The sequence below is a fragment of the Rhinopithecus bieti genome, unplaced genomic scaffold (genome assembly GCF_001698545.2).
Source record: "Rhinopithecus bieti isolate Rb0 unplaced genomic scaffold, ASM169854v2 scaffold_41836, whole genome shotgun sequence".
Taxonomy (NCBI): Eukaryota; Metazoa; Chordata; class Mammalia; order Primates; family Cercopithecidae; genus Rhinopithecus; species Rhinopithecus bieti.
This window is the reverse complement of record NW_016817195.1, coordinates 21,667-44,694: the sequence shown is the minus strand read 5'-3', so window position 1 is coordinate 44,694 and position 23,028 is coordinate 21,667. Positions and strand designations below refer to the sequence as shown.

General features: G+C 44.6%; 1 protein-coding gene across 1 annotated transcript in view; it reads right to left on the bottom strand.

Moving 5' to 3' along the window:
• The window catches only part of MYO10 (myosin X), a 159,374-nt gene that overhangs the window by 119,250 nt on the left and 17,096 nt on the right, over window positions 1-23,028 (bottom strand). The window contains exons 2-6 of the mRNA XM_017855947.1: window positions 15,400-15,587; window positions 3,954-4,088; window positions 2,305-2,429; window positions 1,311-1,324; window positions 1,103-1,191 (exon numbers count right to left, since the gene is read on the bottom strand). Coding sequence (XP_017711436.1) covers window positions 1,103-1,191; window positions 1,311-1,324; window positions 2,305-2,429; window positions 3,954-4,088; window positions 15,400-15,587 — 551 coding nt within the window. The remainder of the gene's footprint in view (window positions 1-1,102; window positions 1,192-1,310; window positions 1,325-2,304; window positions 2,430-3,953; window positions 4,089-15,399; window positions 15,588-23,028) is intronic.

Genomic DNA, 23,028 nt, shown 5'->3' with positions numbered 1-23,028 from the left:
TGAGACGGAGTCTCGCTCTGTCGCCCAGGCTGGAGTGCAGTGGCCAGATCTCAGCTCACTGCAAGCTCCGCCTCCCGGGTTTACGCCGTTCTCCTGCCTCAACCTCTCAAGTAGCTGGGACTACAGGCGCCCGCCACCTCGCCCGCCTAGTTTTTTGTATTTTTTTAGTAGAGACGGGGTTTCACCGTGTTAGCCAGGATGGTCTCGATCTCCTGACCTCGTGATCCGCCCGTCTCGGCCTCCCAAAGTGCTGGGATTACAAGCTTGAGCCACCGTGCCCGGCCCTCTCTGATTTTTTTAAGTATCTATGTAATTCTCTGCTCCTAACAGTCTCCCATAAAGATAATAAAGTTCCCTCTTAGTTATCATCTAGGGAAAATAGAAAACAATTAGTGAAACGAAATCAGATGATTAAAAACAGTTACTGAAAGAACATGATGAGGATCCTGTTTTACTGTTTACTCTTTAAAAATCTTTTTTTTTTTTTTTTTTTTTGAGATGGAGTCTAGCTCTGTTACCCAGGCTGGAGTGCAGTGGTATAATCTCAGCTCAATGCAACTTCTGCCTCCCAAGTTCAAGTGATTCTCCTGCCTCAGCCTCCTGAGTAGCTAGGACTACAGGCACAAACCACCGCCTGGCTAATTTTAGTGTTTTTCGTAGAGACGGGGATTCACCATGTTGGCCAGGTTGGTCTCGAACTCCTGATCTCCAGTGATCCGTCTGCCTCGGCCTCCCAAAGTGCTGGGATTACAAGAATGAGTGACTGCACCCGGCCAAAAATCAAATATTTAGAAATTAACTTTATTCAGGGTGGTTGAAAAGTGAAACTGGCTGTAATATGTCATATATTTTCCATAAACATCCTTTACATTAAAAATGTACCAAGACTCAAAAACAAAAAATCCAAGGTTTCTCTATTGATAATTTTCTCCATTATTTCTCCCTACTGTAAATTCAGCATCTTTTTGGTGTTCGCATAATGTACATTTCATTGCTATCTGTGGAATGTCAACATTAAAACAGACGCCCTCTCATATACTGACATCTATTTAAATGGAAAATGAGTTGCTAGTCCGCATTACCCAGCTGTCATCCCACTCACTCACCTCTTTCTTCATGTTCCAGCCCTGCCAGCAGTGCATAAAATATGTGATAATTCCTTTCCCCAGGATTTTGCCTTACTACTCGGTTCTGGGAAGATAAATCAGATTTATATTCAGAGATGTTTCCTGTGCTTAATTCACACAAACCAGTAATTTCTGAAAATTGTTATTATGGAAGAAAATGTGGATTAAATCACGTTTACTTACTTTTTCTAATAAATCTTCATGTGAAAAGTAATGGCAAGTCAAGGAAAAAAACAAAGCTATGCCATGCTCAACTAGTCTTTCATTTTCTATTCTTTGCTGCCCAAATAATTACAGCTCCCTGTTCCTTTGACATAGAAGCTTCCAGTGCCAACAGACAAGCAAACAAAGCATAGACTATTTCATCTAAATACAATTCCAGGCTTGACACATGGTACCCTGTCAGGTACCTAACTAGCTGACACAGCTGATTTGAAACAAATACCTGAGGTTTAATGATGAATTCAATGTTTTAGATTATGGAAATTATATCAGAGATTTATAAAACAAATATGGTTCTTTATCTCACAGAAGAATTTTTGTTTTATTTTATTTATTTATTTTTTTTGACAGTGTCTTGCTCTGTCACCCAGGCTGGAGTGCAGTGGCGCGATCTTGGCTCACTGCAACCTCTGCTACCCGGGTTCAAGTGATTCCTGCCTCAGCCTCCCAAGTAGCTGGGATTACAGGCACACGCCACCATGCCTGGCTAATTTTTCTATTTTTAGTAGCAGTGGGGTTTCACCTTGTTGGCCAGGCTGATCTCCTGACTTCAAGTGATCCCACCACCTCGTCCTCCCACAGTGCTGGGATTACAGACATGAGCCACCACCTCCGGCCACACAGAATAATTTTTTAAAATTATTTTATGTTATTTTTTTAAGAGACAGGGTCTTGCTATGTTGCTCAGGCTGGCCTCTAACTCCTGGGCTCAAGCAATCCTCCTGCCTCGGCCTCCCAAGTAGCTGTAACTATAGGCACATACACCACGTCCAGCTCATAGAAAAATTAACAGGTAAAGTATTACTAACATTAGAGCAATAACTAACTGCTCTAATTCGTTCAAGAACCAGAGAAAGAAACGTTTCACATTCTTTTTCAATCCTTATAATTAGTGAGAAGTTTCCACTTAAGAGAATCAAACACTCTAGATAAAAAAATAAATGAAAGAGGATACAATCTACAATTCTCCCGCCCTGAATATTTCCTTTCTGACAGATGTTCAGCTGAACAAACTTCCCAAAGCGACTAGAGTTGTTGTTGTACACGGTCTTCGCATTGCCGAAAGCTTCCATGATGGGGCTGTGAAGACAGCGAGGGCAGCAGACAGCGTTAATAAGGGCGGGTCTGAAGATAGCAACAGCACTTGTCACAAATGTCAAAATATACAACTGCGAGAAAAATCTGAAACCAAAAGGACTGAGGGTGACAAGGTTTATTTCCAGAAGAGCCAGATTTTCAAAATGCTTGTTGAAATGGGTTTATCCGCATACCCATCTTAGCGAGTACAGCTGTGCTCCCAATGGATGCCACAGAGTTAAGGGGACCACAATGGCTAGTTCCTGCACAAGTGAGTGTGGCCTTACATGCGCAATCCAGGGACTACACAGAAAAAGCCCCCACCCCAGTTATAGAAACTGAAGAAGTTCCAGTCCTGGAAATTTCACCTATTTGTTGTATGTCCCCGGGGGCAACTCATTTAATTTATTTACGTCTTTTCCAAGTGTAAGATGGAGTTAGACTAGATCGGGGCCGGCAAACTTTTTCTGGAAAGGACCAGACAGTAAGTGTTTTAGGCTTTGCAGACCATGGGGTCTCAGTTGCAACTACTCAGCTCTGCCACTATAGCCTAAAAGCAGCTGTAAACACTACTCATGAGTGTGGCTGGGTTCCAATAAAACTTTATTTATAAAAACAGATTACAGAAGGAAGATGAAGTTCTGGAGACAGATGGCAGCAATGGTTGCATAACAACGTGAATGTACTTAATGCCAACGCCACCGCTCCATACACTAAAAACTAGTTAACACGCATTTAGTGCTAGGTCTATTTTACCACGGTTTTTAAATGGAGTGTATACAGGCTAAAAAACAAAAACGGGCTGCAGGATATAGGCATGAGGCTGTGGTTTGCCAACCCCTGGACAAATCTCTAAATAATAGGATGTATAAAGTCTCTACTGGTTCTAAAGTCTTACAAGGCACAAACCATCTATCAGGCAATGACATATTTTATACAACAATATGGGTGACACCTAGCCCTCTTTCTAAGTTCTGAGGCTCCCTGTTATAGAATGCATCACTGATCTTCTGCACACAAGAGGTCCGTTCTGCTCATGTTAAGCCTCCAAACAGTGGATGCTGAAGTGAACCCTGCTTGTCTCCACACTAACCCCCCTTTTACACAGTGGCTGGGGGTTGACATTTCTGCTGCTGACAAGGCCTCCAGAAAGCTAGTCAAGTTTATTCTTCTCTGTAAACTCCAATACAAGTGCCCTTAGGATCTGATCTAGGTGCTTCAAAAACACATGAAGCTGGAGTCAAAGGCTCTCGGGTAGGAAGGAGGCTGCAGACGGTCATTGGGTGCCACTCAGTCCCCATTTCAGACCTGGCCTGACGATGAAGCGGCAGGAGGCAGAAGGAGTTGCTGCTGGGCTCATTAGATATTACTATGTGCATAGCAAGACCTTTTCTTCAGGAATTGTAAAAGAGAAGTCAAGAAAAAGAGAAACACGACTAACTAATTTTTAACTCTTCCTTAAATAAGCCATACCATAAGGAAAGTGAATCCTATTAGTTGGAAACAAGAAAATCAATAAACAAATACCTGCTTTCAAGAATGGCTCGTTCAACACAGGATGTCTTCTCCTTTAAGGACAATTCCAAAGACTGTTGACTGATGACTGACAGAAACTTGAGGATCAATTTAGTGCTTTCGGTTTTACCTGCCCCACTTTCACCACTGAAAGATAAAATGCAAAAGTTTGTGCTTCTAACTATAATTAAAACAAACAAACAAAACAGCTTTGGTCAATGGCACCGTAATTACTCAACGGAACAATGGTAGAAAGGTGGGAAAAGGGAGATCAAAATGCCTGTTTCCAAAGAGCTGAGTTAAAAGAAAGCAAAAGTCCTTTCTCCTGCTGGCCACACTGTGTCTGGCCTTACTTGCCTCTTTTGGCAAATGAGGCAAACAGAACTACCTTTTCCCAAGGAAAGGTCATAAGATGGATGGTGCTTTACAGGCAAGGTAAGCTCTGGGAGAGAGGAATCTTCATTTCGTTCATCCCAAACACCTCCACCGTGTAAACATTTGGTTAAATGCATGAGCTCACTAACATGATCTGTCTGGGAAACTTAAAGCAGGTACAAGTGCATAAAAATGCAATCATTCATGAATATCATTGAGGGGACAAGGCAATGAACCTGCGGGTATACACAACCCACACTGAATCAGGTTATTCTCACAATAATCCATGAGGGAAGCATGGCTGAGTGTCCGAGTCGGACTCTTAACGCCAGGCCTGCCTGCTGAGGTCAGGTGTTAGTGATAGTTAAGCACAAGTGAACAAAAAATCCAGAAGGAAGAGAGGCAAAGGACAGATGTAAATAAGGGATGAGTTATGACTTAAGAGACTGGCAAACATTAGTCAGGCCAAGAAAGCACAGAAGCCACAGAAGCTGGGAAAGATTCTTATGGGAGAATGAGATCCAGGCCTGATTAGGTCAGTTGGGCTGAGATGAAAGGTGGCAGCAGACACGAGCTAAGGTTAAGCTGGATGCTTCAGAGGCAAGTGCAGGAGCCGGACGGCGGTGATGACCTCATCAAGGTCACCTGTAAAAAACACATCTTTGGAGGAAAAGCTCTAGCAGGACCGAAGGGTCCCTCGGGAGACCAGCTGCTGCTGTTGTCTAGGCCCGCGGTGGCCAGGTCCCAAACATGGTTAATTAGGCTGGACATGGAGAGGAAGACACGGACATGAGAGAGACTTGAAAGGAGAAATCCTGGGCAGGCGCGGTGGCTCACACCTGTAATCCCAGCACTTTGGGAGGCCAAGGTGGGCAGATCACGAGGTCAGGAGATCAAGACCATCCTGGCTAACACAGTGAAACCCCGTCTCTACTAAATATACAAAAAATTAGCTGGGCATAGTGGCGGGTGCCTGTATTCCCAGCTACTCGGGAGGCTGAGGCAGGAGAATGGCGTGAACCCGGGAGGCGGAGCTTGCAGAGAGCCGAGATCGCGCCACTGCACTCCAGCCTGCCTGCCTGGGTGACAGAGTGAGACTCCATCTCAAAAAAAAAAAAAAAAAAAAAAAAAGGAAAGGAGAAATCCCATCCATTTGGCATATGGCACCATGCTTGGTGCTGTGCAGAGAAGAGAAGCAGCAAAGAGCCTGGAAACTTATGAGAAAGGTAAACCAAAGGAATAAGCAAGAGCACAGCCATACAAACACCACCACGAGGCAGCACGCTGACAACCACTGAATGCTGGGACAGGCAGATGAGCCCCTTTTGCGTTCTAAAGAGAAGTCCTGTGGAGTACCAAGAGCTGGGATGTTATCAGGAAAGAGGAATTTTGCTAAAAATGTGAATTAATTGCATGTAGTAAGAGAGGAAATGATTCAGAGATGACGCCAACATGCCGGGCTTGGTGCAGGGGTCCCAGGGATCTCCACTGGTCTAGACAACCGCAGTCCTTTCACCCACTCTACTAGCGACAGTCCCGGGCAGGGGCCAGTGTCACGGTTCCACGAAGATGTAATGTCGTAATGTCAAGGGTACTGTGGGCTCCTAGGGGAGGTTTGCACACACACACGACACCAGACAGAAATGTCCCCTTCGCGGCAGATAACAAAGATCTGAGAATCTAAACCTGTCTTGAAATCATAAAGCAAAAGTCAAGAAAATCAGAGGCAAGCCCAGTGGGAGTGGGGGCTGAACCCACATCCCTGAAACTGCCCTGCCTCGTGTGGTCTGAAATAGTAAAAGGCAGCATAGATTAGGCCACCTTTAATTGGGGTTTCCCTTACTAGTCACCAGGATCTTCCCAGTACAGAGCTCAGCATACACATCTGCTCGGCCCAGTGCCTGGCATGTGGGATGCATCCAACAACAGTGCATGGAATGACTCACAGAAACCGAGACAGACAGTTTCAAGGAATGATTTAAATGATTTAAATCATCTTCCATATTTAAAACGTATCTATATTGATGTGGCAGCTGTTGGTGGCTGAGTTATTAAAACAAAAACGAGAGGGATAAGTTGTCTAGTGAAAATGGTGAGGCAGAAACAATGTTATGTGTTCCTCAACCTACTTCTTTATCCTCGGGCACACAGAAGCCCAAAACGTTTAGACTCCCTTGCAGTAAAAACGGCAGGCAGAGGCCAGGCACGGTGGCTCGCGCCTGTAATCCCAGCACTTTGGGAGGCTGAGGCGGGTGGATTACTTGAGGTCAGAAGTTTGAGTCCAGCCTGGGTAACACAGTGAAACCCTGTCTCTACTCAAAATACAAAAATTAGCCGGGCGTGGTGGCGCACGTCTGTAATCCCAGCCACATGGGGAGCTGAGGCAGAAGAATCACTTAAACCTGGGAGGTGGAGGTTGCAGTGAATGGAGATCACGCCACTGCATTCCAACCTGGGTGACAGAGCCAGACTCCATCTCAAAAAAATAATTAAAAAATAAACAAACAAAAACAAAAAGCCGGCACGCAGTCAGTAACAAGGGGACCAAGTGTAGCCAGTTGAACAACTGAGCCAAGGGGCTATCAGCCACTTCAATGCCTGGTAGCTAAAAACTCCCTTCACGGTTCTCTGGGTTCCATCTTCCGTTTGTCACCTAAGTGTCCTCAGAGATGGTACATCTTCCAAGCAAAGAAGCCTACAGAGTAGACTCCAGTCCCTTGCCTACCCACCAGGGGCTGTGAGAGGAGCAAGAAACAGACCATCCCTGTGTTACACCCCTAAGATTTGAGGGCTGTCTGTTATAGCAGTCAGCCTACCTTGGCTCACCGAACATGGCAAAAATACAATCATGGAGAAGATACGATACTCTTCAAACTCTACAGCAGAGGCTTGGTCAAAGAAATCCTAGGATTCTCGTCATCGTAAGATGTCTGAAGAGTGTACGACACATTGAGAAAAAATATGGCTGGAGATGGACCCAGTCATGGATATCAGTCTCTGTCAGTCTCTTATACAGGTGGAAGATCTCTTATCTGAAATGCTTGGGACAAGAAGTGTTTCTGATTTCAGATTTTGGATTTTGAGAATATCTGCATTATACCAATTGGGTAACCCTAAATCTGAAAATATGAAATCGGAAATGGTCAAGAATCTGAAACTTTTTTTAGTGCCAACATGTTCAATGGAAATGCTCTTTTGGGTTCTCTGGGGCAGATTTTCAGATGAGGGAGCTCGACCAGTGTAATGCAAATATTCCAAAATCCAAAAAAATTGGAAAAAATCTGAAAGCTGAAATATGCCTAGCCCAAAGCATTTCAGATAAGGGGTACTCAAGCTGTGTAAGTAAAACGTGGAAAAACCCTCAGATTTGCACAGAGCTCTGCGATGGTGGCTCTCAACCCTGGCTGCACATTAGAACCACCTAATAGGTCCCTCGTCCAAACCTGTGGGCACAGAACTCTGTCATCTGTATCATCTGTATTTAAACAAAAAAATTTTTTTGGCCAGGGGCAGTAGTCACATCTGTAATCCCATCACTTTGGGAGGCCAAGACGGGGAGATCACTTGAGGTCAGGAGTTCGAGACCAGCCTGGCGAACACGGTGAAACCCCGTCTCTACTAAAAATACAAAAATTAGCCAGGCATAGTAGTGGGTGCCTGTAGTTCCAGCTACTCGGAAGGCTGAGGCAGGAGAATCGCTTGAATCCAGGAGGCGGAATTTGCAGAGAGCAGAGATTGCACCACTGCACTCTAGCCTGGGTAACACAGCTAGATCCTTGTCTTTTTTTTTTTTTAATGATTCTACCATGAAGCCAGGTTGAAGAACTGCTACTCCGGAAAGCAGCCTCCCACATAATTCAGCTAGGACTCTACCAGGAGATAAGGGGTGACTACTCAGATACTGGGCTGTGGAAGTGTTTTACAAACAACAGGGCAAAGAAGAAATGTAAGTAAATAACTCGCAAACTGCGAAAACCCAGAAATATGCCGGATATCCTGAGATACTAATGTCAAGGTCACAGACTCTGCAGGTAGAACACTTCTGTCTAACCCGTCTCCTCCTCCTCCTGCCTGTAGCTCCACCTGCTCCTCATTAGCCCAAGGCAATGACAGTCCTATGCCTCATGCCAGTAGGCCAGCTGACACGAACTCAGGCTTTGGCAAAACTGTGTTCATTCAGATTAACCAAAAGGAGCTTATATATATATATATTTTAAAAATTCTAACTATAATAATGAAAATGTGAAAGCGAGCCCAAAGCACTCATGTGGGGCCACAGGCTGTCTTACAAATTGTGAGAATTTTTTGTAGGCACAATGGAAAGTCATAGGACAGTTCCTAAGCAGGAGGGTGTCATGATCAGATTTAAGGTTCTAAAGAATTGTTCTTTTGTGTGTGTGTGTGAGTTTCGCTCTGTCGCCCAGGCTGGAGTGCAGTGGCGCAATCTTGGCTCACTGCAACCTCCACCTCTCTGGGTTCAAGCGATTCTCCTGCCTCAGCCTCCTGAGTAGCTGGGATTACAGGCGCCTGTCACTACGCCCAGCTAATTTTTGTATTTTTAGTAAAGACGGAGTTTCACCATGTTGGCCAGGCTGGTCTTGAACTTCTGACCTCAGGTGATCCACCTGCCTTGACCTCCCAAAGTGCTGGGATTACAGGCATGAGCCACCAGGCCCCCAAGAATCATTCTGACTGTTGCGAGGAGAATGGACAGAAAGGAGACAAGGGAAGAATCAGGGAGAGCGAAAGGGTGATGCAGGAAGGGTCGCAGGGGCAGCAGAGATGAAGTGAGAGGCCCAAGAAAGACTGGAGGGCAAGTGACAGGATGGCTGAGGGGTCTGGCCAGGGGGTGGGCAGCAAGTGATGGATGGGGAGGCATCAGGGATGACTCCTGGGGCCCCTGAGAGTTTGCTACCATGATGATCCAGGAATTGGGAGCACCAGGTTTGTGCATTTGCCAAAACTCATCAAACTGGATACTTACGTTTACCTTAATTTAGGGTGGGAAAAAGAATGACTTCCAGATCTCAGGCTTGGGACAGGGTAGGATGGAGAAGCTACTGGCTGAGATTGGGAAGCACAAGAGGAGGGACAAGTTTCTGGGAGAAAATGACACGGACTTTAGAACATGCCACCCCTGAGACATCTCAGTGATGACACCTAAGGGGCACTAGGACTTAAGTCTGGGACTCGAATGAGAAATTGAGGGTGTATAAACTTCAGGAGTCCTGCAGACTCAGAGAAGAAAACGCAGGTGGGTGAGAAGACAGGAAGTGAAAAATGACTGAGGAGCTGAGGAGTGGCCATGGAGAGCTAGGAAGAAATACAGGATGGGGCGCATGGTGGGGGGCAGCTTGCTGAGATAAAGGAGCAGTTGAATGAGGGTGTGGAACCAAACGAGCATCTTTTGTATTTTTTTCCAAGATGGAACACACTAAAAGTTTTTGAATAATGTCAACAATCCATTAGAGAGAGAGGTCAAAGAATCCAGGGCAAAGAGGCTCAGAGATGCAGCAATGTCCTCAGGCAAACAGAGAGAAGGGATCCAGGACACATCTGAAGGAAAAGCAACCTGATAACGAGCAGGGCCTTTTGTGCACAGGACACGCTAGCCTCCCGGCAGCACACATCAAGGCTGGCAGTTTTCTAGATCCAGCCCATGTGTCAGCAAACAATGGTCCTCAACTCTGACCTGCTGCCTGTTTTTATAAATAAAGTTTTATTGGAACACAGTGCAGGCTGTGCATCTGCATACTATCTGAGTGCTTTCACACTACAAGGGCAGAGTTCATTAGTTGCAACAGAGGTGCTTTCGCCCACAAAGCCTAAAATGTACACTCTTTGGCTCTTTACACAAAACTTTTTGCTGGCACCTATAACACTACTTACAAATCAATTCCCTTGATCCACACGATTTTCTCAAAATATAAACCGGATCACTCCTTCAATTGTTCAATGAACTTAGGAAACTTCTCTACTGTCTAAAGGATTAAGTGCAAAGGTCTTAGGAAGCCAAACAAAGCCCTTATGTTATGAAGTTGTAACAGAAAGTAAGATTCTGTTCTGGAAATATAGACTTCACTCATGCCTGTAATCCTAGCACTTTGGGAGGCAGGCAGATCACTTGAGGTCAGGAGTTCGAGACCAGCCTGACCAACATGGTGAAACCTCATCTCTACTAAAAACACGATAAAAAACTTAGCCAGCCATGATGGTGCATGCCTGTAATCCCAGCTACTTGGGAGGCTGAGGCAGGATAATTGCTTAAACTTGGGAGGAGGAGCCAAGACTGTGCCACCACACTCCAGCCTAGGCAACAGAGCAAGACTCCATCTCAAGAAAACAAAACAAAACAAAACAGAAATATAGACTTCACAGGCATAGAGACTGAAGTTCAAATCCTGTTTGTGGCTAATAGCTGAAGTTTCTTCAGTAAGTCTACCAAACAGTTCTGAGCCTCAGCTTCCCCACAGAAAATGCCTCCTAGACCCTTCTGAGGAATACATAAGCATAAGTCTCTCGATGAATTTCAGTTCCTTTTTCTTTGAGTTTCCCACTCCACCTCTTTCATCTGCTGTATTACAAGAGCATGTCCCCATGCCTTATTCTGCTTGGTGCCTTTCTAATTGAGGATGCAAGTTTTGTTCAGCATTCCAACACTATCACCTCTAAACGTAGAAGTAGAAAAAAAACCAAACACTCAGTTATCAATTCAGGACATGGTTAAGTAGAAATCACTCAAGTTTTGAAAAACCAAAACACACAACGCAAGCAAAGATCCTGAACCAATAGTCATTCCATATATTCATCCTTTGACTGACAGCTGTTGAATGCTGGTCCTCTCCCAGACACTGTCGTGGGTACCAGGCTGCAAAGATGAATTAGCCACAGGCCTTGTCTATATTATTCACCGTAAGAAGTCATACATACTGCAAAGACCACATGCTATGGTTTGGCTGTGTCCCCACCCAGATCTCATCTTGAGTTGTACCCCCATGATTCCCACATGTTGTGGGAGGGACGCGGTGGGAGATGACTGTATCATAGGGGTGGCTTCCCCTATGCTGTTCTTGTGGTCATGAGTGGGTCTCATGAGATCTAATGGTTTCATCAGGGGTTTCTGCCTTTGCGTCTTCTTCACTCTCTCTGCCTGCTTCCATCCATGTAAGACGTAACTTGCTCCTCCTTGCCTGCCACCATGATTGTGAGGCTTCCCCAGCCACATGGAACTATAAGTCCGATTAAACCTTTCTTTTGTAAATTGCCCAGTCTTGAGTATATCTTTATCAACAGTGTGAAAACGGACTAACACACCATAATAAACTAAACCCTGTCTGGTGTATACTGTGTATGAAAAACTAGAGTCAGTGTCAATTGTACTAGAGATCAACCGAAGTCAAACACTGACCTTATGAAACGGAAAATTCAAGTAAGTTTTACATATATATATATATACACACACACACATATTCAAAACCGTAATAGCATGAGCATTCATTTAAATGTACACAAAAAATGGCAAAATTGAAACTAGACATTAAGAGAGGCAACAATCTTGAAAATGAGATCAAAGAAAGAGGCTTTAACTAGAAGCCTCGGGACCTGGCATTGCCACCAAGTAGCAGAGGAGCCTGTCCAATCGATGTTCACTTATAAAGCGAGAGAAAAATTCATCTATGAAGTTCTGTATAATTCAAACACGCTTATTTTCTCAAGCATGAGAATGTTTTTAAAGTAGTAAAACACATTTTAGCCAGCAGGGGGCAGATCATGCCCAAGGAAATCTAAACAGGGCGCCTGTGTCCAGCAACTCCTATTTCTATATTCCATTTTCTCTTAATTCCCACAGCTTCAACCCCCACTTTAAAAAACTGCTGAAGAGAGCTATTAAAATCAAAACACATTTTAATGAGAAATCTATTCTTAAAGTCTCTGTTTCCTGAATTAATTTAGATAAATACAGTTACTCTGTTCACATCAGCATTGCCTAATTGGAGCTTTCTGTTTAGGATCCACCCCGCTCCCCCCTTATTTTTAAATACCATGAAAATGCCAACCTCCTTCCGTTTTAATACATACACACACACATATATATGCACAATGATCTCATTTGATGTTTCACTTTCTTCTTTAGCGGCTCTGTCTAGCAAGTGATGTATTAGTCATGCTCTCATTTCTTCCACTGAATGTAATAAATACAAGCAATTATCAATGGCAATTATTTAAGGATCTAAGTGTGGACACCAATTTGATCTTTTAAAATAGATTGCTCTCTTCCCTTCTGTTAGTCTTCTTAAATGATATTCTGTATGCTGAAATAATGATCTTTAAATTCTAACTCTGGAACTTTTATGAAGTTATTTAGAAGAGCCCACAAATAGTGGTTCTAGTCACAGATCAGATTGTTTTATTGGGTATGTGAATCTTAAATGCTCTGTTTCTATATTAAGCAGCCGCTTCATTTCAATTAACTGCAAGCCGTCATGATCCCTATCTGTTTAACTGAATACACAGACAGTCCCTCTATCCAAGCTGTTTCTATGGCCCAACACATTATCAGTCCTGTTAGAATTTAGGTAACGGGAAGACAGTACATCTGTCCATATGTTCCCTCCTGTTAGACAAACACACACACACAACAACACACGGGGCGGGGGGGGAGACAGAATTCAGCTGTTCATATACATATAATCCCATTTGTTAAAAAAACAAAGAACTACAAAAAAGATAACGGGTAAAAACTGCCAGTAAGAACATACTCCCAGCAAATGGCTTTCGTGTGTGGCACCTGCAGATATCATCATAGAGCACCCACATCAAAGGGCTGTCAGGGGTTTCAATGTGCTGATGCCTGGCAAGCTCTTGGCACAGAGTCCAACACACAGAACCCGTCAGAAACCGTGAGCCATTATTTCTTACTCATCCTCAATCAGCTCTCACGTGGGATACTGTGAACACTCTCCATCCATTTCCCTGCCCCAGGGTTTCAGAGGGACCTCCTCGGGCACCTCTGTCCTCCCCCAACCCTAGTCTCTCCCCACAGGAGCAGGGGGGCTGCTCTAAGCACTCTGGGATGAAAGGAGAAAGGCAGAGCCTATTTGCTTTTCTCCACCATCTGGGAATCAGTTTCCCACAGTCATCATGCCCACCAGTTACCTGGCTGTAGCCATGACCAGGTGGGTCTGTCTGTGCGATTCGGGGCTGCAGTGCTCACAGGCCCACTTGGCTGGGAGTCTTAGGCTGACATATGGCTCTCCATATGTCTCCTGTGGTCTTACATCCACTGAATGGGAAATCCAGAGAGAGCAGTCTTTTAGTGTCCCCGACCCCACATCCCCGCCAAATCCAAACCACCCTTTCCTTCCCCTTTCCCATTTCTCTTGAAATAATGTAATAACTATCTTGCCACAAGTTGGGACTAGAAAGCCATCTGAGGCAGATGTCAGAATCCTCTTTCACACTAGCAGCTTTACAAGACTGTGGCTCCTCAGTAACAGCTATGCCCCATGAGTGAACTCTTGGGAGGAGAAATGAATGAAGAAATGCTTGGAGCCTCCATGGAAACCTCACTAGAAGAGACTGACATTCATCACGTCTGCTTTGAGCATCACCCGGGGTGTGGTGATGATCACTAGAGCACAGTTCCACAGAAATAATTAACAAGATCCAACAGGATGGCACTAGCATGCATGCAATGAGGTCAATTTGAATGTTAATAATAAAAATTAAGAAAATTTATTTATTTATGTATGTATGTATTTACTTATTGAGACGGAGTCTTGCTGTCACCCAGGCTGGAGTGCAGTGGTGTGATCTTGGCTCACTGCAACCTCCACCTCCAGGTTACAGTGATCCTCCCACCTCAGCCTCCCAAGCAGCTGGGACTACAGGCATGCACCACCATGCCTGGCTGATTTTGTATTTTTAGTAGAAATGGGGTTTCATCATGTTGGCCAGGCTGGTCTCCAACTCCTGACCTCAAGTGAACCACCCACCTCGGCCTCCTCAAGTGCTGGGATTACAAGTGTGAGCCATTGCGCCTGGCCAATAAATATTTATTTAAAAAACATTCTACTACTTTTTAAGATAGTTCCTAGTAATGAAAGAACTGATATTGGGGCTCCTAACAGTTTCTTTGTAAAAGTGAGTACGACTCAGCTAAAACAGACATGCCACGTGTCTTCTCGCCCACTAAAAAAAAAATTGAGGCCGGGCGCGGTGGCTCAAGCCTGTAATCCCAGCACTTTGGGAGGCCGAGACCGGCGGATCACGAGGTCAGGAGATCGAGACCATCCTGGCTAACACGGTGAAACCCCGTCTCTACTAAAAAAAAAAAAGATAAAAAATAATACAAAAAATAGCTGGGCGAGGTGGCAGTAGTCCCAGCTACTCGGGAGGCTGAGGCAGGAGAATGGCGTGAACCCGGGAGGCGGAGCTTGCGCCACTGCACTCCAGCCTGGGCGACACAGCAAGACTCCCACTCAAAAAAAAAATTGAAATAAATACACCCTTAACATACACACAGTGAGCCCCTCTTCTGCGGCTAATTCAAAGGTAAACTTTAAGAGTACCCCATTATTAAAAATGCCTAAATCTGGGAGATTCTATCTAGAGTTATTTTATTGCAGTAGAGAAAAAAGAAACCTTGTTCACACATATAAGCCTTGTAAGTGGCATTGTAGGCTACACAAAACGTTTACATTTGAAAGAACTATGCAAGATGTCCTTAAACAGATAGAAGGATCATGCCTCATCATTGAAATAAATCAAAGAATAATTAAGGCAAATAAATGTTGTTGTTTTTTTTTTGGTTTTTTTTTTTGTTGTTGTTGTTGTTTTAAAGGAACAGAATGGAATAATTATTCTGAGGATAAGAGCCAAGCAACATGGTCCATCTGCTTTGCTAAGTGAGCTCCTTCTGAAAGCTGAAGTTATCACGCCATTCAAAACAGAAAACTCTGCCGGAGAAACTCAGGCAGTTGTAAAAGCTTTCTCTGGTGAATGCCCTAAGGAGGCTGGGGCGCGGGGTGCGCGGAGGGACTCCCTGGCCGTGGAAAGCCCGACTGGCTGTGAGCTCCGTTACCTGATGAGGATGCACTGGTTGTCGTGGCGCTTCCACAGGCAGCGGTAGCACTCGTTGGCGATGGCGAAGATGTGCGGCGGCAGCTCGCCCAGGTGGCGCCGGCTGTACTGCTCCATGGTGGCATGCTCGTACAGCCCGGCGATGGGCTGGTAGGGGTTCACAGAGGCCAGGATGGAGCCGATGTAAGTCTGCAAGCACAGGGTGAGACAGGGATGCGTCACTTCTAACCCAGGTCACTGGATAAGCTCCAACAAAACCCACTCAGTGTGCGCCAGGGGGAAAGAGGGCTTCTGTCTCCCGGGTGCACACTGTCCCTGCACCTTCTGGATACCAAATCTTGATATTCTGGACAAATGAATGAAGCCATTTCAAAGGGGGATGGCAGTGAGAGGGAAACAAGAGAAGGAAGATGGTGAGGCGACCCAGGCCCAGATCCCCATTCCCCGCTGACCTCGCCAATCTTAATCCCTTCCCCCAAAGGACTGGCCAGATTCAGTCTCCTGTCTCATCAAATGGCTACTGTGAAACAGCATGGTTAAAAAGTGATGAGACAGGCCGGGCGCGGTGGCTCAAGCCTGTAATCCCAGCACTTTGGGAGGCCGAGACGGGCGGATCACAAGGTCAGGAGATTGAGACCACCCTGGCTAATACGGTGAAACCCCGTCTCTACTAAAGAATACAAAAAACTAGCCGGGCGACGAGGCGGGCGCCTGTAGTCCCAGCTACTTGGGAGGCGGAGGCAGGAGAATGGAGTAAACCTGGGAGGCGGAGCTTGCAGTTGAGCTGAGATCCGGCCACCGCACTCCAGCCTGGGCGACAGAGCCAGACTCCGTCTCAAAAAAAAAAAAAAAAAAAAAAAAAAAAAGTGATGAGACAGAAAGGAGAAGAGAGGTAGCCAGAGGCTGCGGGAGAAGGAAAGTTACAGTTTAATGGGTGCGGAGTTTCTGTTTACTGTGATGGGAAAGTTCTGGAAGTGAGCCGGGCCTTGTGGCTCACGTCTGTAATCCCAGCACTTCAAGAGGCTGAGGCGGGTGGATCACCTGAGGTCAGGAGTTCAAGGCCAGCCTGGCCAACATGGGGAAACCCCATCTCTACTAAAAATACAAAAATTAGCCGAGCATGGTGGTCCGTGCCTGTAATCCCAGCTACACGGGAGGCTGGGACAGGAGAAGCACTTGAACCCAGGAACCGGAGGTTACAGTGACCAGAGATAGTGCCACTGTACTCCAGCCTGGGCGACAGAGTGAGATTCCATCTCAAAAAAAGTTCTGGAAGTGGTTAGTACCTGTGGATGCAGAACATTGTGAATGTCCTTATTATTATTATTATTTTAAATTTTTAAATTTTTTTATAGAGACACGGTCTTGCTTTGTTACCCAGACTAGTCTCGAACTCCTGGCTTTGAGTGATCCTCCCTCCTCAGCCTCCCAAAGTGCTAGGTCTGTGAATGTACCTAATATTACTGAATTGTACACTTCAAAATAGTCAAAATGGCAAATTTTATGCTACGCAGAGTTAGCTACAGCTTTTAAAAGATAACATGATTATTTCAAAAATGCTAGGTATTAGGCTGAGCGCGGTAGCTCACACCTGTAATCCCAGCACTTTGGGAGGCCGAGGCAAGAGGATCACAAGGTCAGGAGACCAAGACCATCCTGGCTAACACAGTGAAACCCTGTCTCTACTAAAAATACATAAAATTAGCCAGGCCTGGTGGCACATGCCTGTAATCCCAGCTACTCGGGAGGTTGAGGCAGGAGAATCGCTTGAATCTGGGAGGCAGAGGTTACAGTGAGCCGAGATTGCCCCACTGTACTCCAGCCTGGGCGACAGAGCGAGACTCTGTCAAAAAACAAAAGAAAGAAAAAAGAAAGAGAGAAAGCGAGAGCAAGAGAGACAGCGAGAGAAAGAGAGAGAGTGTGCAAGAGAGAAAGAAAGGAAAGGAATGAAAGGAAGAAAAGAATAGAAAAGAAAAGAAAGAAGGAAAATAAACACAGGCTACAGAGTTACCAACTCTTAATGCCTTAGGCCTCTCCATGTGGACATAACTACTCACTTGCACTTTTGCAGGAAATACTAACTCTGTTTGGTTACCTGGTTTCCAGGCTCAGATACAACTGGGGAAGTAAGTCAGACAGGGGTGGGAGCAGAGAGTCCTGCAACCACCACCAACCACCAATCAACTTTTATAAAGCTCATGCAGTGTGTCTAGGGCTTTATGGGGTGTTATGGGCTGATCCATGCCTTCTCCCCAAATTCACATGCTGAAGCCCCAATCCCCAGTACTTAAGAATGTTACTGTGCTTGGAGATAGGGGCTTTATGAGGCCATTAGGGTGGGCCCTAATCCAATCTGACCGGTGTCCTTGTTAGAAGAGGAAATTTGAACACACAAAAAGACACCAGGGATGCATACACCCAGGGGAGTTGTGGGGGGGCAACAAAAAACAACAAGCAAAACTAGACAGAAAGTCCAAACATCCTGAGAGCATCTGCACCATATTATAGCAATTTGTAATATTTCATATTCATAATATCTGCCAGGAACATCAAGCAAAGTATTGTTATGTTCAGTATAACTTTTCAAATGTAAGTAAGTCCATACAGGTTGAGTATCGCTAATCCGAAAACCAAAATCTGAAATGCTCTAAAATCTGAAGCTTTTACAGCAACAACATGATGGCTCAAAGGAAATGTTCATGGGGGCATTTCAGATTTCAGATTTTCTGATGAGGGATGCCCAACTGGTAGGTATAATGCAAATATTTCAAAATCGAAGAAAATATCAGAAATCCAAAACACTCAGGTCCCAAGCGTTTTGGATAAGAGTTACTCAACCTGGAATGTGTTTTGGAAATAATATGAAGCAAAACATTTTAAAAAGGTTAAAAGCATAAAAGATATTACCTATGACCCAGCAATTCCACTCCTAGATACATATCAAAAAGAAGTTAAAGCAAATACTCAAACATTTGTACACACATGTTCACAGAAGCACCATTTATAACAGCAAGGTGGAAACAGTGCCAAGGTCCATCATCAGACGAATGGATGTGGCATACCCATACCATGTAATATTACTCAGCCACAACAAAGAATAAAGTGCTGATCCATGCTACAATGGGAATGAGCCTTGAAGACATATTAAGCCAGACACAAAAGTTCACATATTCAGAGTAGGTTAGATCCATAGAAACAGAAAGATCGGTGGTTGCTAAGAGTAGACAGTGGCAGGAAAGCGGAGTGACTGCTTCACTGGTACAGGGTTTCCACTTGAGGTGATAAAAATATTGTAGAACTAAGATACAGGTTATATGGTTTGAATGTTTGTCCCCTCCTAAACTTGTGTTGAAATTTAACTGCCATTGTAACAGTATTAGGAAGGTAATTACAAAGGTGATTAAGAAGTGATTAGGTTAGGCCGGGTGTGGTGGCTCACGCCTGTAATCCCAGCATTCTGAGAGGCCGAGGCAGGCGGATCACGAGGTCAGGAGATTGAGACCATCCTGGCTAACACAGTGAAACCCCGTCTCTACTAAAAAATACACAAAATTAGCCGGGCGTGGTGGCGGGCGCCTGTAGTCCCAGCTGCTTGGGAGGCTGAGGCAGGAGAATGGCGTGAGCCCGGGAGGCAGAGCTTGCAGTGAGCCGAGATCGCGCCACAGCACTCCAGCCTGGGCCACAGAGTGAGACTCTGTCTCAAAAAAAAAAAAGAAGTGATTAGGTCATGGGGCTCTGCTCTCATAATGGATTAATGCCATTATTGTGGGATTGTGGCAGTGAGTTAGTTATTGCAGAGTGGGCTCCTAATAAAAGAGTTAATTCGACATGCATTCTTTCTGTCTCATACTCAAGCTTTCTCGCCATGTGATGCCTTAGGCCATGACACAGCAAAAGGGTCCCACCAGATGCCAGTGCCATGCTCTTGGACTTGCCAGTCTCCAGAACCATAAGCCAAGTAAACTTCTGCTCCTTATAAATTACCCAGTGTGTGGTATCCTGTTACAGCAGCAGAAAGCATACTGAAACTGAGGTGTTGGCTGCACAGCATTGTGAATGTACTAAATGCCACTGAGTTGTATATTTTACAATGGTTAATTTTATGTGAAATGAATTTCACCTTAATTAGAAAAAAAGATCTGGTGCTTTTATGAGTAAATTCTCAGGTCCTTGGAAACATCAACTCTCTAGAAAGTCCATTTTGTCCTGTCGGAGCACTATGAGTAAGATTTGACCAGAAAAAAAAATATGGAAGTTGGAAAAAAAAAGTGTCCTACTCCTTGGGATGCCTCCATCCTCTATTAGTGCCTGGACCACAGACACTCCAGTGCCTCCTTCTACGCAACATCTGCAGAGGTGAGGGGGCAGGCAGACAATACTTGAGGCTGTGAGTGCCTGGCGTCTTCCACTACTTTGTTTAAAATGCCATGTTTGTTTTCTACCTTTTTGATAGTTGTTTACATTATTGTTGTTTTTTTCTGCTAAGTATCAAAAATGTTCATTTGTACTGTGAAATACATTCTTATTTTTTTCTCTACTTTGACAGTACTGTCACTCTTTATGCAGCCAGGTAGGTCAGAGGAAGGTGACAAGCAACAGTCAACACTCAGTCAAACAATCAACATGGCGGGCTCAATTAAGCACCCGCCAACCCTCTTCCTCAGTTACAAGCAGAGGGTGAAAGCCACAGTCATGGGCATTAAGCTTACTATTACATTTAATTAATTTATTATTAGGATATTCACCCATCAACACACCTCTTAAAAAACGATATGCCCATATCATTTTGCATGTCCCATTCATGACATGTTTGTACGGTTGCTGTAAAATTCTAAGATGAGCCCTTTTTTCTTAAGGCACTGATTTACTCATAAAACCATCACTAAAACGTCTTACACAGCTTCCTTTGAAAGAGTGATCATTTTTTTTAAACCATATTCCTCCTCCTGGTTGGGGAACTTCACTAGCCATAGAGCATCCTTTTAAGATACTGCTTGTTCTGACAGTGTGGATGACATGGGCTTGGAATGAGGGTAGAAGACAAAGTGGCATTAAGCCTGTTAGCAAAGGTGAAGATGCAACATCCAAAATGGGCTCATGCTGGACTTTTTACAGTAATTCACAGCACATCTTGTCCAGTGAAATAGTTTTTAAATGTTTCAGGATGTCAATGTGGTAGCTGTGGCAACTAGAGTCCTCTCCACCAGAATCAGCAGTGCTTTAGAAGATAAATAACTTTTTTTTTTTTTTTTTTTTTTTTTGAGACTGAGTCTCACTCTGTCATCCAGGCTGGAGTACAATGGCGCGATCTCGGCTCACTGCAACCTCTGCCTCCCGTGTTCAAGAGATTCTCCTGTCTCAGCTTCCCAAGTAGCTGGGATAACAGGTGTGCGCCACTACGCCCGGCTAATTTTTGCATTTTTAGTAGAGACAGGATTTCACTATATTTTGGCCAGGCTGGTCTCAAACTCCTGACCTCAGGTGATCCACCCGCCTCAGCCTCCCAAAATGCTGGGATTACAGGCGTGAACCGCTGCGCTCGGCCGAGAAAGGACTCTTAACAGCAGATGCTTCCTGTGGAGGCAGCCCACAGACTCTGCAGAATTATGTGGCATCCTTGCTGATGGCCATGCAGCCCACAAAAGGCATCAGGATACTCTCTTCTCCTAAGCCGAGTCCATGCCACCCCGCACTACTGCCACCAATCGATTGCTGAGTCACCATCTTCCAAGAGAAAAGATAATCGGGCATGCTGTGAAACAGAACACTTTACCAGATGGCTTCAAAAAGCACACAGTTTGAGAGTGAAAGACCAAAACCATCCAGTTGGTTTAGTTATAGAAGATGCTAATCATGGCCAATGACCAGCACAGCTCTGGTGGTTGCATACTTTTCCTGCAATAATATTGATCTTCGTATCTGACTCTCACAATAAAATGCATGCTTCATCTGTCATTCAGCCAAGTGAGTTACCATGAAAAAAATATGGTCCCTCATTACTACACATTGTCAATACATTTAAAATTCCAGCCAGCTACAGTGGGTCATGATTATAATCCCAGCACTTTGGGAGGCCAAGGTGGGAGAACTGGCTGAGCCCAGGAGTTCAAGACCAGCCTGGGCAATAGAGCAAGACCCCCATCTCTACATAAAAATATATTTTTAAAATTCTGCATAAATATTAATATACAGAATTTTGCTGCTTTATCAAGAAAGCCTTGATTGTTCCCATTTTGATGGGAAACTTCTGAAGGGCACAGCACATGTTCTTACGTTCTTTATCCAGGTTAGGAACCTGATTTCATCTTTTCTTGAGGATTTTGGGACGCATTCAGGCTCTCAGCCCATAAAAGCGATGCCCACAGCAACTGAGGAAGACACTATCTTCTAATCTACACTGAAACCACCCCAGGCTCCTAGGCTTCCGCTGTTCTCCCATCTGCTTGGCCGCACTACACTGGTACCTTCTGAGCCTTGCCAGGCGCCACCCCTGTGGCTATGTTGGAAGGAAATGCCAAATCTCCTGTGGAATGAAAGGCTTTTCCCTCCAAGAGCCACTATGTCGGGGCGGGGGGTGGTACTGAAACATGTTTTCAGGTAAAAGGTCGTTTGAATGCATGGTTAACGTTAACAGAAGATACTAAACCAGCCTTTTATTTTGCTTTTCATTTTACACACCACATATTGCATCAAGTGAAAAAAAATTCCTTTCCAAAAGATCTGCATTTCAGTACATTTAAAACCTTTCACCTTTTGAAGTAAGTAATAAATAAAAGTTACGTGCACCCTAGAAGCTGCCTGCCTCGGACGCGTGACGATCCTTCGTGCCTCATGATCTACTTTATAGCTTTAAACTGGACCACGAGTTGAACTCCCCAAATTCCTCAAAAAATGTCCAGGACCCTTTCTGCTTGTTGAGTAGAGAAAGAGCACTTAAATATAAACAGCTGCTACTGATTTTTAAAGATCAATCACACATTTATTTATTTTTGAGACAGTGTCTCACTCTGTTGCCCAGGCTGCCGTGCAGTGGCACAATCTCGGCTCACTACAGCCTCTGCTTCCTGGGCTCAAGCGATTCTCCCGCCTCAGCCTCCCAAGTAGCTAGGATTACAGGCGCCCGCCACCACACCTGGCTAATTTTTGTATTTTTAGTAGAGACTGATGGGGTTTCACCACATTAGCCAGGCTGCTCTCAAACTCCTGGCCTCAACTGAACCACTCACATTGGCCTCCCAAAGTGCTGGCATTACAGGCATGAGCCACAATGCCCGGGTAAGATCACACATTTAATGGCACATGGCTATATTCCAACATTACTCTTTCTAAGTATGTAGGCGCTACTGCTATGGTCCTTCTCGTTTTATGATTCATATTCTGAAAAGAAAAAATTCATACTCTATAAACATTTCTAAACCTATAGTTTAGGCCATATTTAGTACTCTAAACAAGAGAAAACTAACATTCATTCATAACATGTCCTGCATCTGCTGTGTTCAAGATTTTCCTTATGCAACAAAAGCCAAAATTGACAAATGGGATCTAATTAAACTAAAGAGCTTCTGCACAGCAAAAGAAACTACCATCAGAGTGAACAGGCAACCTACAGAATGGGAGAAAATTTTTTGNT